The 25,891-nt window shown below is 50.1% G+C and overlaps 3 protein-coding genes across 9 annotated transcripts; all 3 read right to left on the bottom strand.

The window, feature by feature from the left end:
• Window positions 1–391: 391 nt before the first annotated feature.
• On the bottom strand, window positions 392–12,029 carry mks1 (MKS transition zone complex subunit 1). 6 transcript variants are annotated; one of them, XM_018736202.1, is made up of 18 exons: window positions 11,781–12,029; window positions 8,033–8,154; window positions 7,897–7,952; window positions 7,585–7,740; window positions 7,005–7,105; window positions 6,438–6,566; window positions 6,249–6,353; window positions 5,162–5,270; window positions 4,890–4,946; window positions 4,352–4,394; window positions 4,194–4,256; window positions 3,948–4,018; window positions 3,786–3,855; window positions 2,939–3,046; window positions 2,627–2,760; window positions 2,038–2,120; window positions 1,271–1,368; window positions 392–976 (listed from the first exon to the last, which is right to left on the bottom strand). In XM_018736202.1, the coding sequence occupies exons 1-18, from the start codon at window positions 11,855–11,857 to the stop codon at window positions 873–875; spliced, it is 1,686 nt and encodes a 561-aa protein (XP_018591718.1). In that variant the 5' UTR covers window positions 11,858–12,029; the 3' UTR covers window positions 392–872. The 6 variants fall into 6 exon arrangements, with proteins under 6 accessions (XP_018591718.1, XP_018591719.1, XP_018591720.1 ...); XM_018736203.1 differs by having other exon boundaries at window positions 7,005–7,102; XM_018736204.1 differs by lacking the exon at window positions 11,781–12,029 and adding exons at window positions 8,694–8,832; window positions 8,928–8,962 and having other exon boundaries at window positions 896–1,368.
• Window positions 12,030–13,388: 1,359 nt separating this feature from the next.
• bcl7ba (BAF chromatin remodeling complex subunit BCL7B a) lies at window positions 13,389–20,038 on the bottom strand. 2 transcript variants are annotated; one of them, XM_018736345.2, is made up of 6 exons: window positions 19,870–20,038; window positions 17,310–17,385; window positions 16,418–16,520; window positions 15,010–15,225; window positions 14,742–14,821; window positions 13,389–14,482 (listed from the first exon to the last, which is right to left on the bottom strand). In XM_018736345.2, the coding sequence occupies exons 1-6, from the start codon at window positions 19,959–19,961 to the stop codon at window positions 14,396–14,398; spliced, it is 654 nt and encodes a 217-aa protein (XP_018591861.1). In that variant the 5' UTR covers window positions 19,962–20,038; the 3' UTR covers window positions 13,389–14,395. The 2 variants fall into 2 exon arrangements, with proteins under 2 accessions (XP_018591861.1, XP_018591862.1); XM_018736346.2 differs by having other exon boundaries at window positions 15,061–15,225.
• Window positions 20,039–20,471: 433 nt separating this feature from the next.
• Window positions 20,472–24,087, bottom strand: tbl2 (transducin beta like 2). The gene is made up of 7 exons (XM_029250003.1): window positions 23,551–24,087; window positions 23,011–23,132; window positions 22,705–22,889; window positions 22,428–22,579; window positions 21,987–22,113; window positions 21,402–21,554; window positions 20,472–21,008 (listed from the first exon to the last, which is right to left on the bottom strand). The coding sequence occupies exons 1-7, from the start codon at window positions 23,672–23,674 to the stop codon at window positions 20,549–20,551; spliced, it is 1,323 nt and encodes a 440-aa protein (XP_029105836.1). The 5' UTR covers window positions 23,675–24,087; the 3' UTR covers window positions 20,472–20,548.
• Between the last annotated feature and the right edge of the window lie 1,804 nt (window positions 24,088–25,891).

Genomic DNA, 25,891 nt, shown 5'->3' with positions numbered 1-25,891 from the left:
ATTCATTTAGCTGATGCTTTTCTCCAAGGTGACTTACAATGTTGAGCTACTAACTACTGACCCACTTATAGAGCTGGGTAATTTTACTGGAGTAACTTAGGGGTAGTACCTTGCTCAAGGGTACTATAGCTGGAAGCAAGACTCAAACCTGTGACCTCTGGGTCCAAAGGTAGCAGTTCTAACCTCTGCACTACCAGCTTTGCCACAACAAAAAGGTATGATTCTGGAATATACGCTCCTTCACTGGTGCACTACTCCAAGGCATAGCCATTGCCTTGCGATGGAATGGCGTCCCGTACAGGATGTGCCTTGCGCCCGATGTCTCTGGGATAGGCTCCAGCTCGACGCGACTTTGCTCGGGACAAGCGGTTATTGAAATTGATTGGTTGGTTGGTTTGTTCTTTTTGTAACCTACACCCAGAGACTGTGCCTCACGGTAAAAATAGTTAGAAACACACACATACACACACACACACACACACACGTAGACTTCATGTTTTTTGTCAGATTAATGAAAAAGGCTTCCAAAGATGTCAAGATGACAGAAATCACTAAAAACAGAAAATAGAGGAACCAATGGAAAGTCATAATTTCACTAGAAATTTATTGCAAAATCAGTTCAAGTAATAACACAAAGATCCTTATTTAAAAATTGCTATTATAAACAAACACTAAACACACTGAACGCATCCAAGCGGCCTACCTGAAGCACCGAAGATCTGGTTCAAGAAAGCGTGCGAGCATTTCACGAAATGAACACGGACACACATAAGGCTATGAAATTATCCGCTGCGTTTGAACACACCCTCCTGTCCTTTGGGATGAGCCAGAGATCCTACGAGACGTATGGTGCAGGAGGCAGCCGTGCGAGTTCATACCATGGGCTCGGTGTGGAGCCGTGCGCTCGTGTCCATGAGCTCCTCGGGAAGACTCTCTCTGGCCTCCCGCATGCGGCGGCGTGCCCTCTCGAAAGCCTCTGCACAGAAGCAGAAGGACAACAGCAATGAAGGAACTAGGTGCACAGCAGCGCTGGGTGTGGTAAAACATCCTGGTGAACGGGCAGAGGCGGCACTAGGGGTGAGAGAATGCATCGCAGCCATGACCTTCACCGCTGTAATGTCCCTTTTGCATTCAGCGAAACACGAGGCCGGTTACGAAATACAAGCTTTACACAAAAAGGCAAAAGTAGGAAGCACAGAGCGTGTCGGGCACTGGAAAGCACGTATGGGAGCGCTGTGTGTGCAGAGCAAGACGGACAGCGGGACATCACCTAGCACACCGTGGACAGAGCTCTGCTGGCTGAAGCCGCCCAGCTGGTCCAGGACACTCTGTCTCCTCTTATTCAACACTCCCGCGTCCACAAAGGCCCTTCAACAAAACGGGAACATGTCCGCCTTCATCTACACTTACCGATTATGCGGGCACTTTTTCCCAAAACTACTCGCACTGATTTACCCATTTATACAGCAGGGTAATTCTCTCAGTATCAGTTCAAGAATAATATGCCAATCAGGGCACTGCAGCAGGAGGTGGGATAAAAACTGATTTTATCATTTGTTATAAATGTCAGTTTTTTTTTTTTTTTTTATAAAGAAACCTAATCTGTTAGGAACTGGACGGACGTATGTGTTCTTTAGATTTTACTGATTGTGACATGGTTAAAAAAAAAAGAAAAGAAAAAAAAAATCAATTTTGAGTTACAGACAAATTGAGTTATGAACATACTTCCAATTCCCACTGTGTTCATAACTTGAGTTTGTTCAAAACAAGATGCATAATGGTTATAAACCACCTGTGCCCTAAAGAGTGCCCCTAGAACACAATTATTCCACCTCAGCTGCTACAAAATTATATCTAGCTGTGTAAAATTCCCCTTTTGGCAGCAGTCATAATGATGATAATAAGTTTGACAAATAAGTAATACTCATTTAAGGAAATGGTCTCACTTCCCTCTCCTGCTGCTGGTTAGAAGCTCCTCCATGTTCAAGATAAAGCGATTTATTTGTTATTAAAAGTCATGTTGCAGGATCCACCCACCTGGCATGTTGCATACAGTGGAGGGTGAAAGTCACACTTCCTGTGGTCACTGTTCGGAAGCCGAAGCGACTGAGACGGTCACCCTGTGTGAGCAGCACAGAGGAGGGTGTGCTTAGCACTGTTGTGTTTAGCAGTATTTACTCAACATCGGAATTGCAGACGTGTGATAACAATGCTATTGGCAAATCCCTTTAATCATACTACACTAAATTACACTTTAATTTGGAGAAAGGTGCAACTCAGTATTAACTTCCCGTGTTCCTTTTTTTTCATGGAAATTTGCCAGTGATTGGCTATCAACACTTTCTGTAAACCCTGTGAGCAGTAAGTGAGGAATGGCAGAGACACTGAGGGCCAGCAGGTGGCATAGCGGTCAGGGCTATCACTGCTATCTGCAAAGGGCCTGAATCCCAGCTCCCACTGTAGCACCCTTAATCAAGGTACTTACCCTGAACTGATATAGTAAAATTAACCTGCTGTATAAATGGGTAAATCACTGTATGTAGCTTAGTGTGCAAATATAGCCTTGGCCAAAGGAGTCTGCTAAATACTGGTCATTAATAATAATCATAACAGTAAGAGCGCAAACCTTGAAGGTGCTCGGCACCCTGACGTAGCTCATGTCCTCAAGCTCAGGGGACCCGCCGATGAAGAAGCGCCGCAGCTCTGCCACCGTGCCACCCTGCAGGGGCCTCCACGTGGAGCAGGTCAGCGTGTGTGACCCTGAGTGGACAACGGGGCAGCAATCAGACCCACGCTGACAGACCCTGATTTCAAACAAAGACGCTCTGCCAAACAAGCAGACTACTTCCTCGGCTCGGGTACTAATTTCATTCGGCCTCACGATGTGGCGCAAAGGGGCTGCTCCCCCGCAGAGGGTCGGAGCCCACAGGTCGCTCACCGGGACTGGCTGGAATCACCAGGCAACCGTAGCCCTCGGTCCTGTAACGCTGCCACAGGTCCAGAGAGAGAACCTCAAAGTAGAGCACCGGCCAGCGGGGCAGCGACTCTGCGAAACAGCGAGAGCACAGCTCATCGCTACACGCACTTCACACTATGGTGAGGAGGGCTCACACACCCAAACTGCACTTCCCAGTGAAACATCTCCTGTTCTCATCACTGCTGGAGAAGACATACAGTACCTGCATGTGACCATTTGAACACACAAAACTCGTTGTGAACTCTTTGTATTTTTCTCTCAGGTGTATGTCACATTGGAGAAAAGTGTCTGCTAAATGAATGAATGCACGTGATCACTAATTAATACAGGAAACAATGAGAGTAAAATACAATGTTCCTGCAGCCTGAATGAGAAGAAGAGTGATGCAGCTGCTATTTTGCTCAGACACTGCAGTGTTTTTCTGTTTCCCAGAGCTCTTGGTGGTAGTGTGTCACCCAGGTTACAACTACACGCCACTAACATGTATGCCCTGACGTACACCGGTACCTTGTGTTACTGACATGTGAGCAATCAATTTTCGAAGACACGAAACTGCAAACTCACTTAGATCCGGCTAATAATGCAGTTTACGCAGTGGTGTGTGGGGCATCAGTGTGGCGTACGGTACGATGCAGCATGTTGGCCCATACGCTCTGATGCTACACCTCCCCAGTCTCCTTCGGCTCAGGGAAAATTGTGACCCACCACAACGAGAAACGGTGCGAACGCAGATGCTGCTGGAATTTTCCATCGTGATGACAGCAAAGCCGATCGAGTTTCGCGAGAAGAACGAGTGTCATCTCCTCACCTTCTGTCTCATCCTCTTTCCTGAAGAAGGCCTCGAAGCTGAACGGGTGGCAGAAGAAGGCCACGCTGTCCTGCAAACACACCGGGAGGGAGAAACAGGATTCAGACATGTCCTGGAACAGAGGGGAGTCCGGCGGAAGCATCAATCAGACCAGACTCGTACCTTGCCCAAAGTGCGCGTGCGGCACGTCTGCGTCACTCCTGAGAGAGACTGTGGGGGAGAAGCAGACCAGTCTGCAGAGGACAGGCAGCCGGGACACCGGGAAAAGCGTGAGAACAGAGGCAGCGTGGTGAACTTGGGCTCCTTCTCTCAGTAACCGACTGAAAAATCAAACGCGATAAGGAACGAGCAACTTGAGGTGGACTTGTGAAAACAGTGCGTGAGCGACACCGCGCTGCGGCCCCTTACCGTCAGGCAGCTCCACGAAGAAGTGCACGTAGAGGTCGTCGTACTCGTAGCCCTTGGCCGACACTGCGGACATGGAGAGAGGGCGCTCATCACCAAGGATCTGATCATCTCCACGCATCGAGTGCAGTGAGAACATGGCACTGAGCAGCTGTACTCACCAACCTCCCCGTTCACCAGCAAGCGAAGGATTCCCGGCGGTGGCTACGAGGTCCGCAAAGAGACGGTGCGAATGAGCGGAAATCCAGTTCCATTGCGATCCAGCCAATGAAGACGAATCAGAAGAGATGATGTGTGTTAGTCAACAGCACGCGACCGGAGGAATGGAGCAGCCTGAGAGGGAGACACTGCTGGTGAGCTTTAAACCCTGCTGCGGCTGCAGGGAACGTTGGCACGCTGTCCATTGAGGAAGGTGAACACCAGAAGCACAGAATGCCTTTACATTCCACATTTAAAAAAATTGTATTAATTAAAAAAAACAATAAAGCTGTGACATGTAATGATCACACACTGACTGCGGAGAACAAGAACACTGCAGAGTACCGTTATGCCGCACCAACTGGGGTGAATACGGTAAACGGTGAGCGGGACGGTCGAGGCCCCGTACGGAGACCACTTTCCAGGAAAGTGACAGGGCTCACGGTGACTGCGCTTGCTAACGCAGACGTGGAGAGAAGGCGAACGGCACACGATACGCACCATTTCAAAGTCTTGGCCAACCAGACTGCTCAGGTAGTCTCTGTGCCGGACGTAGAGCTGCGGACAAGAACGCGTAGGACAGGTTCAGTAAATTCTGCGGGAACACCTTCACAGGTGTGCTGCCACTCTCAGGCTGCGCTGGTCAGAGTCATGCTACAAAACCCCGGTGCTGACATGTTGCAGGGGAAATGGTGCTCCCCTTCGCCAATGTACCAAATGTGGCCCGTGGCTTTAACTCGTGGGGAGCATTTAGGCAGCGTGTGGGCACTCACGTCTCGGTACACGCGCTGCTCCCGCTCGCGCTCCTCCTGGCTGATGGCGGCCGATGCGTTCTCCAGGCTGAGGAGCCACACCTCCCGCTTCTCTCCATTCGTGAGCACCCTGGAAAGCGCCGCCTGGTCACCGTCCAAACTCCGACACACACACCCCACCCCTGTGCCCTCATTGTCGAAGGCTTATTGTCATTTATAGCACCCTTATATGATACTTTTGGGCCCTGTGTCTGACTTGTGGACGCCACTGTGTTGTACACATACACTGGGTCCTCATGTTACACATTTTCTAGCATAAACGGTAAAATAAACATCTTACAGCCTTTTTTCAATATGTATTGTAATTATAACCATCACGTTTAGTGAAGACAGCCAGTGAATAAATGCACATATTATGTGGGCAGCTGGTAGTGTAGTGGATAGAGCTGCTACCTTGGGACCCAAAAGTCCCCGGTTCGATCTCCACTTCTGGCTGTAGTACCTTTGAGCAAGGTACTTACCCTAAATTGCTCCAGTAGAATCACCCAGCTGTATAACTGAGTAAATAAATGTAAGTTTGCAATAGCTGTAACTTGAACACTGTAAGTCGCTTTGGAGAAAAGCACCAGGTAAATGTCAATGTATTATTGATACTCTTTAACTGACTCTATAGATAATAGCGGAAACCCAAAGTGACCACATGCTGACTAGTGGGGAAGCCACTGGCACCAACAGTTATTAAAGCTATAAGTATGCCTACTAACCCCCAAAGGGTTTTTCCTCCCTCGACTCTCAGTTGAGAGTTTTTTGCTCCTTTCCTCCATGGCCAGTAAACATACTTATAGCTTTAGCAAAAAAGGAGCAAAAAACTCTCAACTGAGAGTCGAGGGAGGAAAAACCCTTTGGGGGTTAGTAGGCATACTTACAGCTTTAATAACTGCATGGGTACTATATTACTCTAGTAAATAGTCAACTGTCTTATTTGTTTCTTTGTCTTACACTTTTGTTCAGCACCCTGTGTCACTGTGCGAGAAGAGCCCTACAGAAACACTGACTTACGGTCCCACGTTATTATTGGCACATGACAGCGTGCCGACAGCTCGCTCACCTGTACGGCTCTTTGCTGTAGTTGAAGTCTGGCTTGATGGTGATCACTCCGTTGCTGTCTGCCCTCACGGTGCAGAGGACATACTCGTTCTCTTTCTGGCCCAGTCTGGAAAACAAAGCCACGGGTCACATGGTCCCACTTTTGCGGGGAACCTCCACACAGGCTCAGTGTGCTGGCACTGCTACTCACTTCCCATGAGGTCCCAGGTCAGCCATGATGTACATGGTCTGCACAGGCGTGTTGACCACATGGCTGTTCTTCACAAAGTCCTCCGTGGGCTCCCAGGTGACCAGCCGAGACTTGGATGCATGGCCTTCTCTTTGCAGCACCAGGGAGAGGGACACCAAGCATCAGGAGCAAGTGGCCGTTTCACCCAGTTTAGCAGCCCAGCTTTCTGGGTAACTTTAGAAACACGGCGAGCAAGAGCAACGCTCTTCTCTGGCTCCTCGAGTTACTGCGACAATTCCAGTTACACACTTGTCCAACATACAAACATGATTTCCACATTATTACATTATCTAATTGCATTTCCTGCATGCATCTATTTTCTGACAAAATTGCTGTCCGCTGTAGAGCGGAACCTGTGCTGGCAGTAAATCCATTGCACTGCACAGAAAGGAGTGTGTGAGCGTCCTGTGCAAGTCACACTTGTGTCTCATTTTTTACATTATTTCGCCAGCAAAGGAAAGGCACATTCTTTGGAAAAAACAGTTTTGTACTGATTAATACACTCCGCAATGTACAGGCGTAACTCACATGTGACGCCTCTCATGTCTTCGCTGTCTGACATTGGCCATCCTCTCTGCCAGAAAGGTGGGACTCGACTTGTTCGAGGTCGTCAAGACCTGAGTGTGCTGCTGTCACACAAACACACACACAATAGAGCACAGTGCTGCAAAGACAAACACAATGAAAGGACTAAGGTGAATGACACTATCCTGCTATGGAAACAGTACTTGGCAGAATGCGGGACAGCTGGTATCGCAGTGGTTAGAGTTGCTACCTTTGGACTCAAAGGTCATAGGTTCAAATCGCACCTCCAGTTGTAGTACCCTTGAACAAAGTACTTTCCCTAAATTGCTCCAGTAAAAAATTACCCTGCTGTTTAAATGGGTAATATACGACGTCAGGTTGAATTATTATTATTCTACCGGAAGTGTTTGTTGGGCACCGGGCAGCAGACATGTGAGCTGCACTGATGTCTGAACATGCACTAACAGACAGACAGACAGAAGGATGGATGGATAGATAGACAGGTGGATAAAAACTTAAGTGATCTGGTGAAAATCCATAAAGAGCAATGAGTCATTTAACAATAAAGTGATAAAGAGACAACCTCCTCCAGACTGGTGCAGCGGTCGTAGTCTGTGTAGGTGAAGATGCGCTGGTTGCGTCTTCCTCCAGCCCGTTCCAAAGCCACAATGTCCCGGTGGTACTGCCGGTCCAGTGGGCTCTGACATGTCGATTCTGTCCGGAACAGATCCACCTCAAACTGAACAAAGGTGAAAAGTGGGATTCAGGGGAGACTGGTCCGTGTCACCATGAGCTGCTCTGTGTGGTTCTTCTATCAGGCGCCAGAGTCCATGAGAAGGAACAATTGTTGTTCACTCTGTGCACGCATGTGTGTGCCGTCACGTATGTGCCGTACCTGACTGAAGAGCTTCTCCTGCCACGCCACCACCTGCTCCTCCTGGTCATCCACAGCTGGAATGCAGTTTTACAGTGAAAGTGCTGCTGTGAGGCCGAGACGAGCCTGGTGTGACCCGAGTGTGACAAAGATCTACCTGACGGAGTGTGTCTGCGCAAGGTGTCCAGCTCAATGAGTCCCTTGTCCGGCTCTCCTGCCACTCGCTCCTCCAGCTGGTCTGGGAACAGCATGCTGGATGTGACCCGCTGGATCCGCACCCTGCGACCCCGGCAGGAGACGCATGTGTCACATAGGCCTTCGGTGATGTACTCTGACAAACCATACTGTACCCTTCCGAGCCAATTTTCCACCAGCTTTCTGCATTTGTGGGAGTTTGGAATGCAGGACTATGAAACGGTCAGTCAATTCAAAGGTTGAATATAAGCACTTCCAAAAAGAACAACAATGCTGGGGGACTACTTCTGTGAAGGAAACAGGAACTAATTTTCACGATGCACCTAGCTTGTCAAAAGTGTGAGGACATTTCCCCAGATTCTTGGTAAAAGCTGGACACCTTTCTGTCCACTGTAGTGCTGTTCTGTCCTGTTCCTACTGATGATGAAGCACTGCATCAGCGTGGGGCCCTAACAAGTACGCCGGAGGCAGTGTAACAAGTACACTGCTCTCATTTCACATCTGGTAAAGAAACCCTCTCTGGATCCTAACTCAGTCCAAAACTACAGGCCAGTCTCCCTCCTCTCCTTCCTGTCTAAAACCCTAGAGCGGGCAGCCTGTGATCAACCATCTGAATTCCTCACCCGGAACCATCTCCTCGATGGATATCAGTCTGGTTGCAAAGTTGGTCGCTTCACGGAGATGGCGCTTCTAGCGGCGTCTGATGCTCTTCGGTCGGCTATAACGGCGTCCCTCTCCTCAGTACTCATACCCTCAATCTGTCTGCAGAATTCGACATTGTCGATCACCAAATTCTACTCTTCTCTATTAGCCAGCTTAGGATCAAAGGAACAGCACTAAGATGGTTTGAGTCCTACCTACATATCTGACAGATCCTATCAAGTGGTCTGGCGGAGCTCTCGTTCTTCTCTGCCTCTCTCAACCGGTGTCCCGCAGGGCTCGGTACTGGGTCCTCTTCTCTTTTCCATCTACACCTCCTCCGTAGGTCCGGTCATCACCTCCCATGGATTCAAATACCACTGCTACGCTGATGATAGTCAGCTCTTCCCCTCCTTTCCACCTGAAGCATCAAATATTTCCACATGCATTGCTGCCAGCCTACCTGTCGGACATCTCTGCATGGATATCTGATCATCACCTACAACTCAACCTCTCTAAAACAGAGATCCTTCACCTCCCAGCTGGCCTGTCCTCCTGTCACGATCTATCGATCAAACTGGACAACTCACTCATTTTGCCCCCCTTCTCAGCTAAGAGTCTGGGAGTGACAACTGACTCAAGTCTATCTTTTTCTCAGCACATAGAAGCCACAACTCAGACCTGTGGATACATCCTGCACAACATCCGTCAAACCTCTACGGCTGATACAGAATACCACTTTATAAAGTGTGTTTGGCACGGTGCCACAGCACCTGGGTGGTGCGAGAGGACGTGGGTTCGATCCCCACTCAAGTCTGTGTGGAGTCTGGATGTTCTCCTTGCGTTTGTGTGGGTTTCCTCCGGGTGCTCTGGTTTCCTCCCTAAGACATGCTATTCAGGTTCCACCATAGCGTGTGAGTGACAGAGAGAGTATGTTCCACTGATGTATGGATGAGTGACCCATTGTAAGTAGTGTATCTAGCAGTGTAAGTCACCGTGGTGAATAAAGTGTGTGGGCTGGTAACACTACATAGAGTTCATTGGAAGTCGCTTTGGAGAAAAGTGTCTGCTAAATAAATTTGACTTGCCAAAGTGTTTTCGCGCATCTCCTCTACTCATTTCTCTGCACTGGCTTCCTATAGCTGCCTCGATCAAATTTAAGACACTGGTTATAGCCTACAAATGCATCGACAGAACTGCTCTCAGACATCTACAAAATTTGATCATTCGCTACACCCCAAGCAGACTGCTATGCTCTTCCACATCTGCCCACTTGGTGGTCCCATGCACAAAAGGTAAAGCATGGAGATTCTTGGTTCTGGCTCCCCTTATCACTGATAATTGTTGAGTTTCTGTCCACATTGAAAAAGGGTCTGAAAACTCACCTCTCCCAGACTCACTCCGCCCATCATCTCTTAAGTTCATGTAAGGTGTAAATGTTCATGCGCTATAATTTTAAGATCACGCCTGGATCAATCCTTTATGTAGCTACTCCCGTAAGATATGTAAATGATCGAGGATATAAAAAGATCATCGGAGCCCCTCTACCCACCATCGACCTCACACAAAAACCGCTGCATCCGCAAAACCACCAGCATCGTGGACGACCCCCTGACAGACTCTTTGCCATTTGGCAGAAGGAACAGGAGCATCCGTGCCACCACCAGCAGACTCCGTAACAGTTTCTTCCCTGACGCAGTCAGATTACTCAACACCCTGCTGTCTTCCAACATCACCTGGCACAGCCAAACCGCGAACCCAGCATCACTCCATACGCTACACACACTGCCTACACTTCACAGCCCATGTCGGTGCCCATGTCCTGTCTGTCCTGTCCTGTCCTGTGTATTTATTTACTGTCCTGTACTCCTGGTTTGTGTTGCACCCCATGGTCTCCGGAGAAATTACATTTTGTTCCACTGTATACGAGGTATATAGAAGAATGACAATACAAACAACCTGAACTTGAAATGTTTGTGTATCTCCCAAAAAAAAAAAAAAAAAAAAAAAAAAAAAAAAAAAAAAAAAAAACCAGTAAGAAGGTGATCAGGAAGCGTTCATGTTGAGTTTTACACAGCTACTCGTGTGATGAACATCGGTTATCGGTTCATACGGTAGGAACAAACTGCACGTCTGTATCTAAATGCGTCTTCCTGCTAGCCTAATGTAATGAACACATTGTGTTTTCGATGAGATGTTCGTCGCTGTGGACAAAAAGTGTCTGATAAATTAATAACTCTTAGTAAATGTACACCGGAGGCAGAGCAGAACAGCGACAGTGAGTCAGCAGGCAGTGGAGTGTCACACGTGCTGCTTTTGGACCCAACGGGCGCAGGTTCGAATCCCCCTGCAGCCTGTGTAGTACCCTGAACAAGGTACTTACCTTAATTACTCCAGTACAAATGACCCGGCAGCTGTAAGGGGTTAGTAACTCTGCATTAACGCTACTTTTTGGAGAAAAGCAGTATGTGAATGAACAATGTACAAGTACTAGAGCGGACACACAGAAACTTAGTCTAAGGTGACAGACTTGACACCCGGCGTGTGGTCATCTCTCCGCGGTCCGATACCCGAACCCGAACCCGAACCCACAGCCTGCGCTACGTAACGGTTCACAAATCATCCTGTGAAGTTTCGCCTCATCGTGTGAGTGAGTGAGTGAGTGAGTGAGTGAGAGTGAGTGATGTACTGAGTGACTCGTTGTATTTCTGTGAGCTGTAGTCGCTTCGGAGAAAAAGTAAAGTGTCTGATAAAGTTTATGATAACTAAAGCCGGAATCAATGAAACACAAGAATTCAATAAATTTAAGCTCTCGCTCATCTCATTTTACTAAATTTACTAGTATTTTCCTTCTCCTGATCTGAGTCCTGTAAACACGACACACACAGGCACATCTGATAGTATTTGAAAAAACTGAAGCTGCAGTCTCTGTCTCGCGCTGTGCTGTGCACTACTCACTGGCGGTTCACAACTTAACAGGTGATTTTCAAACAAAATAACTTGACCTTTGAGCGGCTTCTCCACCTAATTTCTTACATTTTCTTTTCTTTTTCACTTTTTTGCACGTTTACCTGAGGCGCAGGTTCGCGAGCGCGTCTCGCGAGCGGTACACGGCCTCGGGGCAGTCCGCGCGCCAGCGCTCCGCCATCTTGTCCGTGTCATCGGGCGGCACGAGGCGGCGCCGCTGCGCGGTTAAGGTAACTGCGCTTCACCGACTCACCGCAGGCGTAGTGCGGCCGCTCCGCCCACTTTACGGCACCTTCTTTGCGACTGTGCCGTAAAGCACTTCCTTCCCCAAACCGAGCGTCCCGCTGCTTGGCAACAAAAGCTCCGCAGTCCCCCCCCCACCCGACCCGCACGGTGCAGTGCTGCGCGTCGTGACAAAGGCACGGTCACAAAGTCACTCGAAATGCATATTACTTTATAAAAGTCTTTGTTGTGCTCAGTTACAGTAAAATACTTTTCAGCATCCGACAAAATAGTTTGTACAAATAGTTGCCCGAAGGCCCTCCTGTTGTGGGTACAGGACAGACACACTTGATTCCAGAGACCAAACAGAACATGTTGCAACAGCGTGGTGAGAAATACGGCCGTGAGGAAGCGCGTGAAACATTTAGTGACCGAAGCGTGACACTCGGCGCTGCAGGGATGGAGCCGAACGAACGCAGAAGCTGCGCATCGTGACGGTACGCATCGCGAGCAGCGCCGCTCACACGTTTCAAAGCAGGAACACGTGATTGGAAAGAGGATGACGCTCCCACACATTTCAAAGTACAATACATTCGCGGCTCTTGCGTCGATTCCTTCGACGAGCGCGACTCGCTTCCAGTTCACTGGACGCCAGTCGTCTCGTCCGGCTTCAGTACTTCACCGGCAACCAGGCCGAGGCGGGCCGGCGTACAGCACCTCCGTCATACCCCTTTCCTTTCAGTAACAATGAGCTGAGAGACGTAGGTCCCTGTAAGCCGACGACTGGCGATGCGTCGGCTGAATTGTGACCAGCGGGACAGGGAGGAGGAGGAGGCTCTAAACGGACACCAGCAGGGCCCAGGAGGGATGCTGCCCATGCTCCGCTAAAGACACTTTGCAACTCCCAGCTGTGGATTTCAAACATCTTGTGGCGCTACAAGTACAGAACCCACACACACACACACACACACACACACACACACACACACACACACACGTCATGGCAGCCACGCGTGAGAGGAAAGTACAATGTGTCCCGGTCTCTAGAAGTCAACATGTTCCATCACATTCAGACTGAGGGCACAAAAGGGAGGGACTGAGTGGCACCAACATCACAATAACCAGGAAATAACCCGTTTGCTTGTTCATCCTTCAAAACGCTTAAGCACACATTATACAGATTAAATGTTACACATCCATTCACACAACAAAAGCTGTTCTCTCCAACATTCCAGGGTGCAAATATGATTGTCAGTACAAGAAAGATCTTTAAAAATACTCATCTGGATAGTAAGTGCTGTGAAAGAGCCCAGGAATTCACAGAATCCTTCTGCATTCAGAGCTCAAAACATCACCGTTTGGCATGAGGAGCAGCACAGTGACTCTCGACGGCACTCAGCGTCTCTGCTCTGGGTCTGAAATCACAGCACTTTACTATTAACAAGCGATTTACCCAACCCCCCCACCCCCCCAAAAAAAATAAGAGCGTGCTAATTTGGCATAGAGGGGAAACACCAAAGAATTAAATAACTACCCCACTAATGAAATGGTTGTTTTGAATGGCGATACACACGCACGCACCCACCCACTTTGGACAACTCATATTGAATGCAAACCAACTCTCGACGGTCCTTATATTAGTGGGACGAATTAGGCGGCCCAAGCTACACAAAGAACGAAGCGCAATTAAAGCATATCAAACACCAAACTGTAACTTGTTTAGCACAAATATGCAAATGAAGGGCACCTAGAAAGGCGGCCTGTGAAGCATCTCTCGTGCGAAATTTGTTTGCTTGTGCTGCACCTCCATGTACTGCCTGGATAAGTCAACGTGTGGAAATGAGTATCTTTCATTGTACCAGTAATAATTAAAATATAATTTACCTCATTTGCAACAACGTAATGTCAATCATTTACATGCATATACAATGTCTCCACACTGAAGTTCAGTTCAAGGCTTAACCAAGAAAAGTTGGACAATACAACACCGAGCATGGCTTTTTTGTACTAGGTTCATATAAACTGCCAATAACATCAAGACCCTGATGCATATACTGCGGACACAAAGGATCGACAACATGAAGCGCTACCTTCAGTGTAGTACGTCATAGTAACTCCAATTAAAGGACATGAAAAGTCAAGCTCACATAATCAAACTCATTTACCCATCTGACAGCACCTGTCAGCAACGTGTTTTTTCTTTTTTCTTTTTTTCAATCTACAACTCTCGCGCTCTCTCACACACTTTTTGGTATAGAATCCAACTGAACAGCCACCAGAAGATCATGTCAGCGTCTGCGAATTACGCACAGAAATGCAACATCTGCAGGAGATAGATAGTACAAGCTAGTCAGGTCGGGTCGGGTCGGGTCAGGTCGGGTCAATAACAACGTCTGTCCGGCCAAACGTGTCTGGTCCTCGACGTGTCGTCTTCGCAGCCATTCCTGGGTGGACACACAGCACTCCCACGAGCGGAGCGGCTGAGCCCCCCCCCCCGCTAGCTCAGGGAGGTGGCCTGCAGCACCGAGTTCTGCTCGGTACACACTCTTTTAAGTGGCGGCGCTCCAGAACTTTCCTCTTCCTCCTGAAACAAACCAAACGACAAGTGCGGTGTGTACGCTTAGTGACGGCGCAAAACAGGTTCGCTTCACTTTGTGCGCATCCACCCAGTAAAGATGTGTCGGGTGGCTCAGAGCCGCAGGCTCCTCTCCATTCGCTGGATCGCTGCTCTCTGCTGCTTTATTTCAGGTAGCGACCTAGGCAGGAGCCCTAAATCCACACACACACACACACACACACACACACCCGTTTCTTATAGCCTTCGAGAAAAATGGTTCCTTTACCTGAGCGCTTAGGGGCAGCAGGTCCTCTTTTATCAGGGTAGGAGGCTCGTCCGCAACTTCGCACGTCTGCAGAGATGGCTCTGTGCGAAAAACACATTTCCTTCACATTTTCATGTGTCGGCGTTCGAATCCCTGCTCCCCCCAAGCACCCTTCGATCAAGGCAGGCGCACGAGTAAAAACGAGCCGGCCGCACAGCTGGGCACGTGTGTGCAAGCAGCTCAGAAGAAACTCGAGGGCAGAGGGGGAGGGAGGCCGAAGGGAGGCTACCGAAGCAGAGCGTTGCGAGACGACGACGACGACGGGACCTTCTGCCCTCACCCTCCATGCTCTCCTGGCCCAGGGTGGGAGGCTGCGAGTCGTCAGTGCGGAAGTCGCAGGTGTGGGCCGGGCTCACCGGCTCGCTGGGCTGCGGGCTCGAGTTGCTGCTGCTGTCCACCTTGGGCTGGTACGTGTCCGACAGCGAGCTCTGGTTGCTGTTCTCGTCTGCAGCGACAAACACGCAACGGCAACTCTCACGCGGTGGAAACAGGGCGTGCGTCTGCGGTAAAGCTGAATATCACACGCGAACACACGCATGTGGACACAGAGCAGGATGGTGCGGAGCGCAGGTCGCATAGCGTTCACGGACACATTACTGCAACTCGAAGGTTGTCGGCTTGGGTGAAACGGCTCATTCGGAGAGACCCCCACACACTCCTCTTCCCTGCTGCACCTGTACGCTCACACATATTCGTGTACGCGACACTGTTCTCCACGGCGACGTTCGCCGTTCAGCTACTAACAGTTATTCATTCACACACGTGTACAGCATACTCACTTTTGCTGGAGCAATTCAGGGTAAAGTACTTTGCTCAAGGGTACTACGGCTGGAGCTGGGAATCAACCCTGTGGCCTTGGGAGCAAAGGCAGCGGCTCTGAGCTGGACGCCACCAGCTGTGCCTTGTGTTCTGTACCAACAGAATCCCACAGCATCTTTATCCTTCCTTTTGTTTCTATGAGTTCAGCGTTTCGCTTTGTTTTTAGCTCCGCCTCCATTTACCGTCAATATTTGCGCCGAAGGGATTCGTCACACAGACGTCCTGAGCGCGACCGGCTTATTTCTAGTCCCACCTGCGACATCGCAAGTGTCACCGGTTCAAACCGTTACACATCGATCCTTAGCCGTTGAACGAAAGGGAGAGTTAGAAACACCGAAGCCTTTCATACAGCTCAGTATTTTACAGTATTATTTTCAAAGGTACTGCAGCAGGAGGAGGAAGCGGGGCTCGAACCGGTAACCTCCAGGTGACAAATCACAGTGTTTAATGGCTAGACCACCTAGTGTGCACCAGTGGGAAGTGAACAATTGCCATGACTTTAGTCAGCACTCACTGTCTGCCCTGTCGCTTAAATAATGAGCAGTATGAATATTAATGAGCTCACGTGGTACACCTCCAGCCCTCGAGGCACCTTAGTGAGGAACACCTGTGAGCGGACAAACCTTTTCTTGGGGGGCTTCAAAAATGAGCCTTTAAGTTGTCAGGCTCGTCTCGATTCTGAAGAGGACAGATAAGTGCCTGACGGGTACGACACACACGAGTATGAAAAGTGACAGGTACAACGAGTGACGGATATAATGGTAACGGGTATGACGGGTACAACAGGGTACGACGGGACACAGCCACGAGCTCCTTACCCTGGAAGTCGAGCAGGACGGAGCGAGCCGCTTCCGAGGCCGTGTCCGCAGGGAAGCTCTTGAGCTCCCGCACAGCCCCGCCGGACATCTTGCTCTTGTCTTTCTGCAAGCGCACGCAGGGGGACAAGAGCTTGTTCACGGAACATTTGCACATTTGCACGTGAAGCAAAGGAAAGCCGTTTTACTGTCGACAAACACGGTACAGTTCACTGTAATGATGTGATAGCAGCACAAGAGTAACATGTCAAGGTGGGCAATGCAGTAACGCTTCATGGTACCTGGGAATAAGAAACGGGGTTAGGGTTTGCTGCACGGGGCACAAGAAGCCGGCAGAAGTGACCGTCACTAACGTCGGGAAGGTGACGTCCACCCACGACCCACGTCCTGCTCCGCTATCGCGCCGCTCTGAAGTATATGCGTCGTCCAAAATGTACGTTTACCTTATTTTGTACCGTAACAAAACTGCAAGGTCACGTTTGGTGCTGGCAAGAGGACAGCTGAACAGGTGAACACTGAAGACCACTAATGGGAAAAGTTTCAGCAAAGCGCAAATTCTGCTCCAAGGGACTGGAAATTTTCGTTAATGGTGGTTTGCGGAGGCGTCCTGTGACAGCAGCCACGTGCCCCACCTGCCTCCACCCCGCCCACACACTGACACATAGGACAAGATGCACAGGAGCGATGGAGCGTGTAAGTCCGGGCGGCCAACAACATGGGCAACACCTCTGAGGAACGGTAACCGGACAGGAGGCTGAAAACAATGTCCAACAAGCGTCACGAGAGCTGGGAAGACGACGCGGCACCTTGTTTCGTCGTCGCGCTCGTGTTCTTCCGACATCACAGTGAAGCAGTTGGCAAGAACAACGCTCGTAGTACAGGTGACGTTTCCTACCTCCTTCGTGTCCACCACGGGCACCCATTTAAATATCCGCAACGATGTGTCTCCGACAGTCACCCACTTCTTCTCCCTGTTGGAAGAAACACAAGTTTCTGCACGGAACCTCGCTGGGACGCGGTTTCACCGACTCACTTTAAATACACGTCACTCTGAAAATACCAGCAGCCTGCAGTGTGCGTACCGTAGTACGTAAAGGGCAAACGGCGGTGAGGCCGAAGAGCCGCTTCAGTCCCGCTTCCCTTCAACGCCTTCAATGCCGTAAAGTTCATCACACAGAATGTTCCGTCTTACGTTTTCTGTTCTGAACCATAACTCGGCGACCACGTGTCTGCGCGCTGACTGGACGTCCCCCGAGAGACAAGTCCGTCCTTAGAAGCAGTTGGACGAGCGACCGACGAGAGCAGCCGGAAGCGACAACGGGCTCGGAGTGACACGTGTCCACGGTGTACAACGAAGTAAACCGGAGCTCCTTTCGGCCAGAGAGAAGAGCCACACGACCGTCAAGTTGAGGAACGATGAGCTAAACAAGGGTTAATAACAGCTGGGTGACAAGTCAAGTGCACAGTTTTCCATTACAGTGCTTTTCTAACGCTTGGAAACAATCTACAGTAACTGAACTACACAATATATATGAGTTTTAAGTGTCAGCGTGCAGCCGGTGATGGCAGGAGTTTAACTGGCAGCGTGCGTGTGCGTGGAGGGGGGTACTCTGTCCTAGCACACACTTTACTGGGACGAGCACTTGGTGGAGAGACTTTCAGTAAAAGGTACCAGGAAACGCGAACCCCTCGCTGAGCGGGACGCACTCAGTTCGAGGGCCAGAGCTCAAGTTTGTGGAAAACGACGTTTCGCGAGCGACGACCAACCCGATTGCCGCTACACACTAACCCGCAAGTGCAAAAGACCCTTTCGATGAGGACGCGTGCGACGAGAAACGAGTACGGCTCGCGGCATAAAAGTGCGTTTCTCTAATTACGGGCTCATTTTACACGGCAGGTACTTGATTCCCTGGGTGATTCTGACAGTTTCAGCCAATCGCTGCCCTCCATTGCGGTAAACACAGTATAAGCACATCTAAAACAGCCCGTTCCACACTATTACTCGTATTAATTCACTGAGCTGGCACTTTTCTCCAGCATGGTGCCTTTCGTTTACCCTGAATTACGCAGCTGTATAAATGCACAAATAACTGGAAGTAGCTCAACACGGTCAGTCGCTTTGGAGAAAAGCGTCACATAAATAACAACCGTCAGTGTACTTTATCGACGCAGCGTTGGGACCCAAGGGCACCGCGGCAGGAGGTGGGATCAAAGAGCGAAGGCGAGCGACCGCGTGCAGAATCTCCAGGGCACGGAGTCCACGTGCTTTTCACGGTGAAAGACACAGGCAGCGATCTCCTTCCCGCCATTTCTTCGCATGATAAAACGTGGCGGGCGAGGCCAATTGGGGACCGCGTCTCGCACTCCGGACCTCCGACGGGGCACTGCGCTCGCACTGCTGCTGAGGACTGAGGGGAAACACAAGTAGAAATGTCCATTTGGACGACCGACATTACACACACACACACACACACACACACCTATGAGAGAGGAATTTTCACACACTTAGGAGACAATTTTTGTTCCACATCTCCCTTTATTTTTTCCAGGAGAAATCGTGGCAATTTACATTTCTCATCGGGGTTAAGGGACCAAAAAGGAGCAAGGGCTCCCAGCGGACACACACACACACACACACACAAACACACGAAAGGAGTAAATGTCCGTCTGCGGCACCGCTGCAGTGTTTGGCGGACAAAGACATGGCAGACGTTTATTCTACTGCAGAGGCGCACAGCGGGCCAAGGGTGTGTGCGTGTGTGTGTGTGTGTGTGTGTGTGTGTTTCCCGCCCGGTTTCCGGTCGCCAACACGTGTCGCCACGCGCCGGTCCTGTAGCCGGACGCTGCACGAACCCCCCCCCCGTCACTCGAAGGCTGAGGCACAACTTGAACTCGCTCACTCACTCACACTCTCACACACACACACACACACACACACACACACACACACACACACACACACACACACACCGGGGTCGGTCGGTCGGGTAGCCTGTGCTGTGGCCCGCCGAGAGACACAGACACTGGCTGAATGTCGCGTGCGGAGACTAGTAGTTAGACGGCGCTGCAGCCAATCGCGCCGCAACTCGTACGTAGTATGTATATATCGATCTATGTATATATATGTATATGTATACACACACACACCCATATGCCTGTCTGTCTGTGTGTGTGTGTGTGTGTGTGTCTCGAACCGCAGACACCCGTGCTTTGCGTCACGGCCGCCAACCAGCCTCTCACAACGCGCCGTTCGGTCCGGCCCTCCGTTGACCAGCCACTCGTCTCCTGGGACGCGGCTCGACGCCGCACGCCATTGGCTGCCTTTCATGCCACTCACCTGTCGCTAAGCGCGCAAGCCACGCCCCGCTGGTGTCGCCGAAGTTTCTCTTTCGGGAATGTTTAGAGATATTTCTCTCGCACAATGGAAAGCAGTTCCGCCTTTTGTTCTCACTTACCATCTCCGCACTCTTTCAATGGCCGCCATCACTTTCTTAATATCATCTTTCGCACGACTCCGGGTCTCGGCACGAACTGAGCGTCCAGACATTTTGAAGCTCGATATTACTTCTATTTTCTCCCCTCTCGCCACTCCGACCGACACTCGGTCTCGCTGTCCGGTCTCGGGATCTCGCGAGACTACACCACCCACTGCCTCACGTGGCCCCGCGCCGGAACGCCCGCCCCCCATTCCCACGTGGCTCCTTCCTCAAATGATCGCTTCGCGTTTGACAGCGCGCGGCAGCCCAGCAGCCACATTATGTAAAATATTAGAAGCGACGAACGTAGTGACAGGTGGAAAGAGCGCGAAATATGTACAGTATTCTTAGCCGTGTCTTGCGGGCTACTTTCTTTCTCTTAATAACTTATAATCTCTGTGTGGGTTTCCGTTCTCTCCCAAGGCAGCCCACTGTTCCCCTTTAAAATCTTGCAAAACACAAATCATTTGTAAAAGAGGAATGAAAGGAAGAATGAAACAGCACGAACTCCTAGAAGGTGCCGAATTAAAAGCTGGCCGCTGTCACTTGCAGTTCCGAGGAATCTTGAGAAAAAAATGAAACACGTAGGCGATTTTACTAGAAATGCACCATTATTTATTGTCTTAAAATCAGCAGGAAGAGCGACAGACCCGGGCGCTCAGTCCTTCGGCCTGGCTAAGATGTTCTCCAAAGAGCTCTGGGCTTCCTGGATCTGCTGCTGCAACCTCTGGCGCATGGCCTCGTTGGAGGCCTTCTTCAGCAAGGCCTGCATGTCCCTGACGGTGGCCCGGTAGCCCGGCGCATTATGGAGCACGCGTATGACGCGGTCCCCGCTGCACACCAGGTAGCGGCTGCCGACGTCGAACCTCAGGTCCGTCACCGCCTCGCCGTGCACGTCACGGAACTCCTCCTCCAGCTCACCGCTGGCAGCGCCGAACACGGCCACGCCGCAGCCGCTGGAAACGGCGACCGCGCGTGCGTCTGGGGACAGGGCGACTCGGCTGCCTTCGGACACGTGGCACGGAACAGTCCGCAGCAAGTAGGGGTCCTGTTGCTTCTTGTACTCCACATCCGTGTCCCACAGTTTCCACGTCCTGTCTTTGGACACCGTCACCATTCTGCATTGGTGGATTCGCACAAATTTAGCACAGTTCGTGAGGCATTCGCTTCTCAGAAGTGTAAATCACGGTATAATACAGTAACAGCTGGATGGTACAAACTGTTAATGAGAACTTGTAACACTACATTTAAACTGTATGCCAAAGTTTAGAATGAATGACTGCACTCTTTCAGAAAGGAGGTGACACGTGCATAAAATATAAGTTGCATATAACAAGTTTTTATGTGGAAGTTTACGTTAAAGTTTACAGTGTAAATATCACCGGAAGAAGTTTTCCGTTAACCCTAACTCTTTCGGTGCATCCTAAATAGGCCGCATGCAAAAAGCTGGGTAGGACCAACAAAGACAGCATCGGTGACACCGACACCGAGCAACGCGATATGCTTCGAACCTGCGGGAGTCGTTGGAGAAGGCGAAGGAGCAGACGCCTGCCGAGTGGCCCTTCAGCTCGAACGCGCGCACCACTTCCTTGAACTCGCCACTCTTTCCGAAGCACACTTCCCACACCTTCACGTCAGGGGTGAACCCACAGGAGGCCACAAACCTGCTCAGATGGACACGGAGCGACACGTTGAATACCACACTCTGGTCATTTCATTGTTTACCATTTGTACTCCTAAATATGTTATTGGAGCAACTATTGAGGACCTTCTTCGACAGCACATCGGCAGCCACCTTTCTCTGAACGCAGCCAAAGTTATAGTTATAATTCAAGTAATAGGCGTGGGTCCTTAGCCACTACAATACCAGGTGGCCTTTTCTACGTTCTGCCAACACATTCTTACGTTAGAAATGAAACACAGAAAGTTGTATTTGGCCTGTAGGGGGTTAAGCCATTATTTCGATTACAAGAAAGAGCGCATTGCAAAATATGACAGCATTAGGATTTTTGCAACGTTTAAAAGTTCCAGCTTCATGCACAGTCATTACAGTCGCTGGCCTCCGTGTGTCTGGCTGGCGGGGGCCACTCGCTGACCTGCCGCAGGGAGAGATGGCAGCATACGAGTTGGTCATCTGGTTGGTATTAATGGAGGCGAGAACCTCCCCTTTGAGGTCCCAGATCAGAATGGTGGTGTCAGTGGATGCAGTCATGATGAACTTTCCTAGAGCAAATGTGATGCATTAGGGTTTCCGTCTGATGAAGGACACAGCTCCTAAACACTGTACCGTTTCCAAAGTATCGGGTCAGCTTCCTGCAGTAAAACATTTATTGTTACATTCTTATTTTAATACTTTATGTAATTACTCTGCCGAAGGTGCGCAGTCTCAGTTATTCAGCTCTGAAACGACCGCCCCGACGAACCAGAAGCTGATCGCGGTGTATTATTTACAAGACGTTGCCATTAAACCTATGACGACACACTACGGAGCCACTTGGCAGTGACGCGCACGCCACGCCCCTTTCCAATCCACACACCGGTCTCTGCGATTCCAATATTGATAACGTTGCCCTTATGTCTCTGGCGGAAGTCTTCAGCGGCAACTTTGAAGTTCATAGAGCCATCCTCCTTCTTGCTCATCTTGAACACGCGAATGGTCTCTCCGTTGGCCAGCCAGGTTATGAAGGCTCTGCATTAACAGTTGAGAAGGAGATTAGTTTGGAGGGGGGGCGGCGGCACCGAAGAGCATCGTACTACATCGCATGTCCGAAAGATCAGCGAAAGGTTGACGGATGCTGGTCTTCCCACACATACCGCGAGTCAGGGCTGAAGCGGACGACAGTGGCATGGTCCAGCTCCACGTTGGCCCGCAGGCAGCGGTGCTCGCGCTCCGGGAAGTCCTTGGTGCTCCAAATCCTGACGGTCCGGTCGTCGGCACAGGACGCGAGATACTTCCCGTTGCTGCTGAAGTCCAGGCAGGTCACGTTGCCAGTGTGGCCCTGGAGCACGGGAGGAGTTGGCAGCAGAGGACTGAAAGTGCATGTCAAGTAAGCCCATGACACCGACGCCGAGCAGAGGCGCCGGCAGTCCGTCGTCCCCGCGCCACGCGCTCGGACTTGCCTTTAAGGAGGATGCGAGGAGCGGGTGCGCGAAGGAGCACTGATGCTGTGGCCTTTCCTTGCGAAGGCGCTGCTGCGGCTTCTGTTTCTTGGAGGGAGGCGCCTTCGCTCCGTTCTCCTCGGCTGGGAGGGCGACGGAAAGAGAGGTGACGCGGATCCCCTTCGAACAGGACCCCTTGCTCAGTCCCCGGGCCCCAGCAGCTCACAGAAAAGAGCCCCACACCCCACACAAGGACAGGTAGGGGAACGACTGACACCTGAGCGAACACATCACATGATGTAACAGCAGTGACGGTGGGGACACGGCGGGGACGGAGCAGGGCGGCGAGATACAAAGACACGGACGGACGCACGGAGGAAGGGAGGCCACGTGTGCACGCGCTTTCCCGGAATGTCACGTGACGCTCAACGACCACGACCACACCGGCCCGGGTCCGCAGCCACGTGCTGGGCGCGCGTCTCGACTCGTGCCCGGCCTTCCGACCGGTGGCCCAGGCCACTTTCGCTTGTCCTTTGAGGGGTTCGATCGTTGCGGACTCACCGTGTCCCCCGGGTGCCTCCGCTCGCTCCCCGCTCCGCCCGCCGGACAGCGCCACGGCCACGAGGATGACGAGCGCCCCGACGAGCAGGGAAACGGCGACGAGGGACAGCGGCTCCACCATCATCGTGTGCAGCGCGAACGGGTCGGGGGGGGGAAGGAGAGGAGGGGACAGTACGGTACGGTACAGTACGGTACAGTACTACACTACTAGTACGCTAACGTGGCGGGGGAGGGACGGTGTCTGGGCCTGCCGCTCCGCTCCGCTCTGTGCCACGTTAGCTTAGCCGCGCGCCCGGCTGCTCACTGACACACAGCAGCTCCGCGGCTCAAAGCGCTAAAAGTCGTCAGAAGAGCGAAACTTCCCTCACTTGTTTAACTCGTCGCTCTCAAACTTGACGCAGGAGAAACAAACGCTCTGGTACGAACTTTTACTCACTGTACGTCCATGATGAACCGCTGTAAAATGTTTTGCGACAAGCCGAAAAGCGTCCTGCCCAGTGAGTGTGTGTATGTATGTGTGTGTGTGGGGACCGGAAGAAAGACGCGTCACGTGACCCCCCCGCCGACTTTCACACTTCCGGTGGTTCAGCGCTGCGCCGAGGCGCTCGTACCTTTATGTCCCGTAAACGTCAGAAATTTAACAAGAACAATTTAGTTTTTAATAATCATTATTAGTGTAATAAATACAGATACTGCAGAGTTTCCGACGGGACAGAGATATTGCTATGGTTCTCACACACCTGTATCCAAAGTCACGTGACGTGTACTGTCACAATGAATGAGTATGACTGACTGAAATTATTTGAATTGCTACAAAAATAGCAATTTTTGTCACAGCTGCAGTACCTGGTATGTTAACAATATTCATGCTGTAACACTTGGTAAAAGTTCATCATCCAGTTGGTCACCCCACCCGCACACGTCGCTCTACTGCTGCTGGGCCTTCGGTGAAGAGTTCTGCCCTTGTAACAATTTGGACTTGCCAGTAAACTTCACTTTTACAATATTATTTCCATATTGAGCTCTAGACTCAAATGTGGGATAAGAACAGAAATTTCAATTGAAAATAGCAGCTTTCATAACACCGAGTGCCACATCAGTATCTCAGAAATCGTGACAATCGATTTCTAATAAAGAGATGTTAAGTAAAAATGTTTAAGTTCTGAAAACTGAAGTCAAAGCCTTGATTTAAAACTTGAAGTGGTAAAAATCTGTTGCAGGGCAGTACCATTATAGCTAGCCTTGTGTGATTTACTATTCAATTGTGACAAATGGCTCAGCAGAGGGGTTATGCCCATTGAGGGAGTCTAGCAATTACGGGAATTGCTTTCTTTGCATTCTAATAATCAAACCCTGCGTTTGACAACCCGCTAGTAAAACGCACATGGCATATTCATTTTTACACTGTCCATTGAAAGTAGCTTCTTCAAGGTGCTTTCCAGTAAAGGTATGGGCTACAACTTTAAAGCAATTTACAATACAGTACAATAACGTGTATTCCCATATACCACCACCCCCCATCTTTCCCCAATGACTTACTGTAGCTGCCCGCGAAAAATTCAACACTGGTTACGGCCTACAAAAGCATCAATGGAACCGCGCCCAGGTATGTACAAGAGCTGATCACGCGCTACACCCCAGCCAGACTGCTATGCTCCTCTCCATCTGCCAGCTTGGTGGTTCCACATACAGGATGTACAAAATCAAAAGCATGAAGGTTTTTAGTTCTGGTTGCGTTGTGTTACCCAAAAAAAAAAAATACATGAAAAGAGCACAGACTTAATAGAAAAACATTGTCATCACATTTTTATTGAAAACCACATTTCTTAATTAGCAGTGAAGGGGAAACATTACACTGCACAGGTCTGCACATTCATCCTCCTTTCTTGTCGCCTAGTAGGAACACTCACTGCAGGGAAAATATACAACCAGCAGATTACATAGAAATGCACACACACCCACACAGCCACATCCACAAATACACATACCCTACATGAGACACATTCAAAATCCAAAGACACCAGCCAGCATTTACACCCTCCAGCAAGAGTCAAGTGTACCCTAATTACTTCTAAATATGCAAGGCTTAAGTAATAAAACTGATTAAATGGAGTCCCTTCGAGAACACTTCAAGCATATTTCTGCTTATTTACAACTAAACACACACAAGGCATCAGAAAGACAAGAATACAAAGAGATCCTTTGGGTCTACAACTGCTGAAGTGTTTTAAAAAAAAAAAAAAATTTGTGAATAAATTAAACAGCCAAGGGTTATGTGAATTAAATGGAAATGTGTTTGAGCAGATTCATGTGCTGTGTGGCAAATTCCGGACTTTTTATA

Source organism: Scleropages formosus, chromosome 3, assembly GCF_900964775.1.
Source record: "Scleropages formosus chromosome 3, fSclFor1.1, whole genome shotgun sequence".
Classification (NCBI taxonomy): Eukaryota; Metazoa; Chordata; class Actinopteri; order Osteoglossiformes; family Osteoglossidae; genus Scleropages; species Scleropages formosus.
This window is presented reverse-complemented; position numbering and strand designations above follow the sequence as displayed.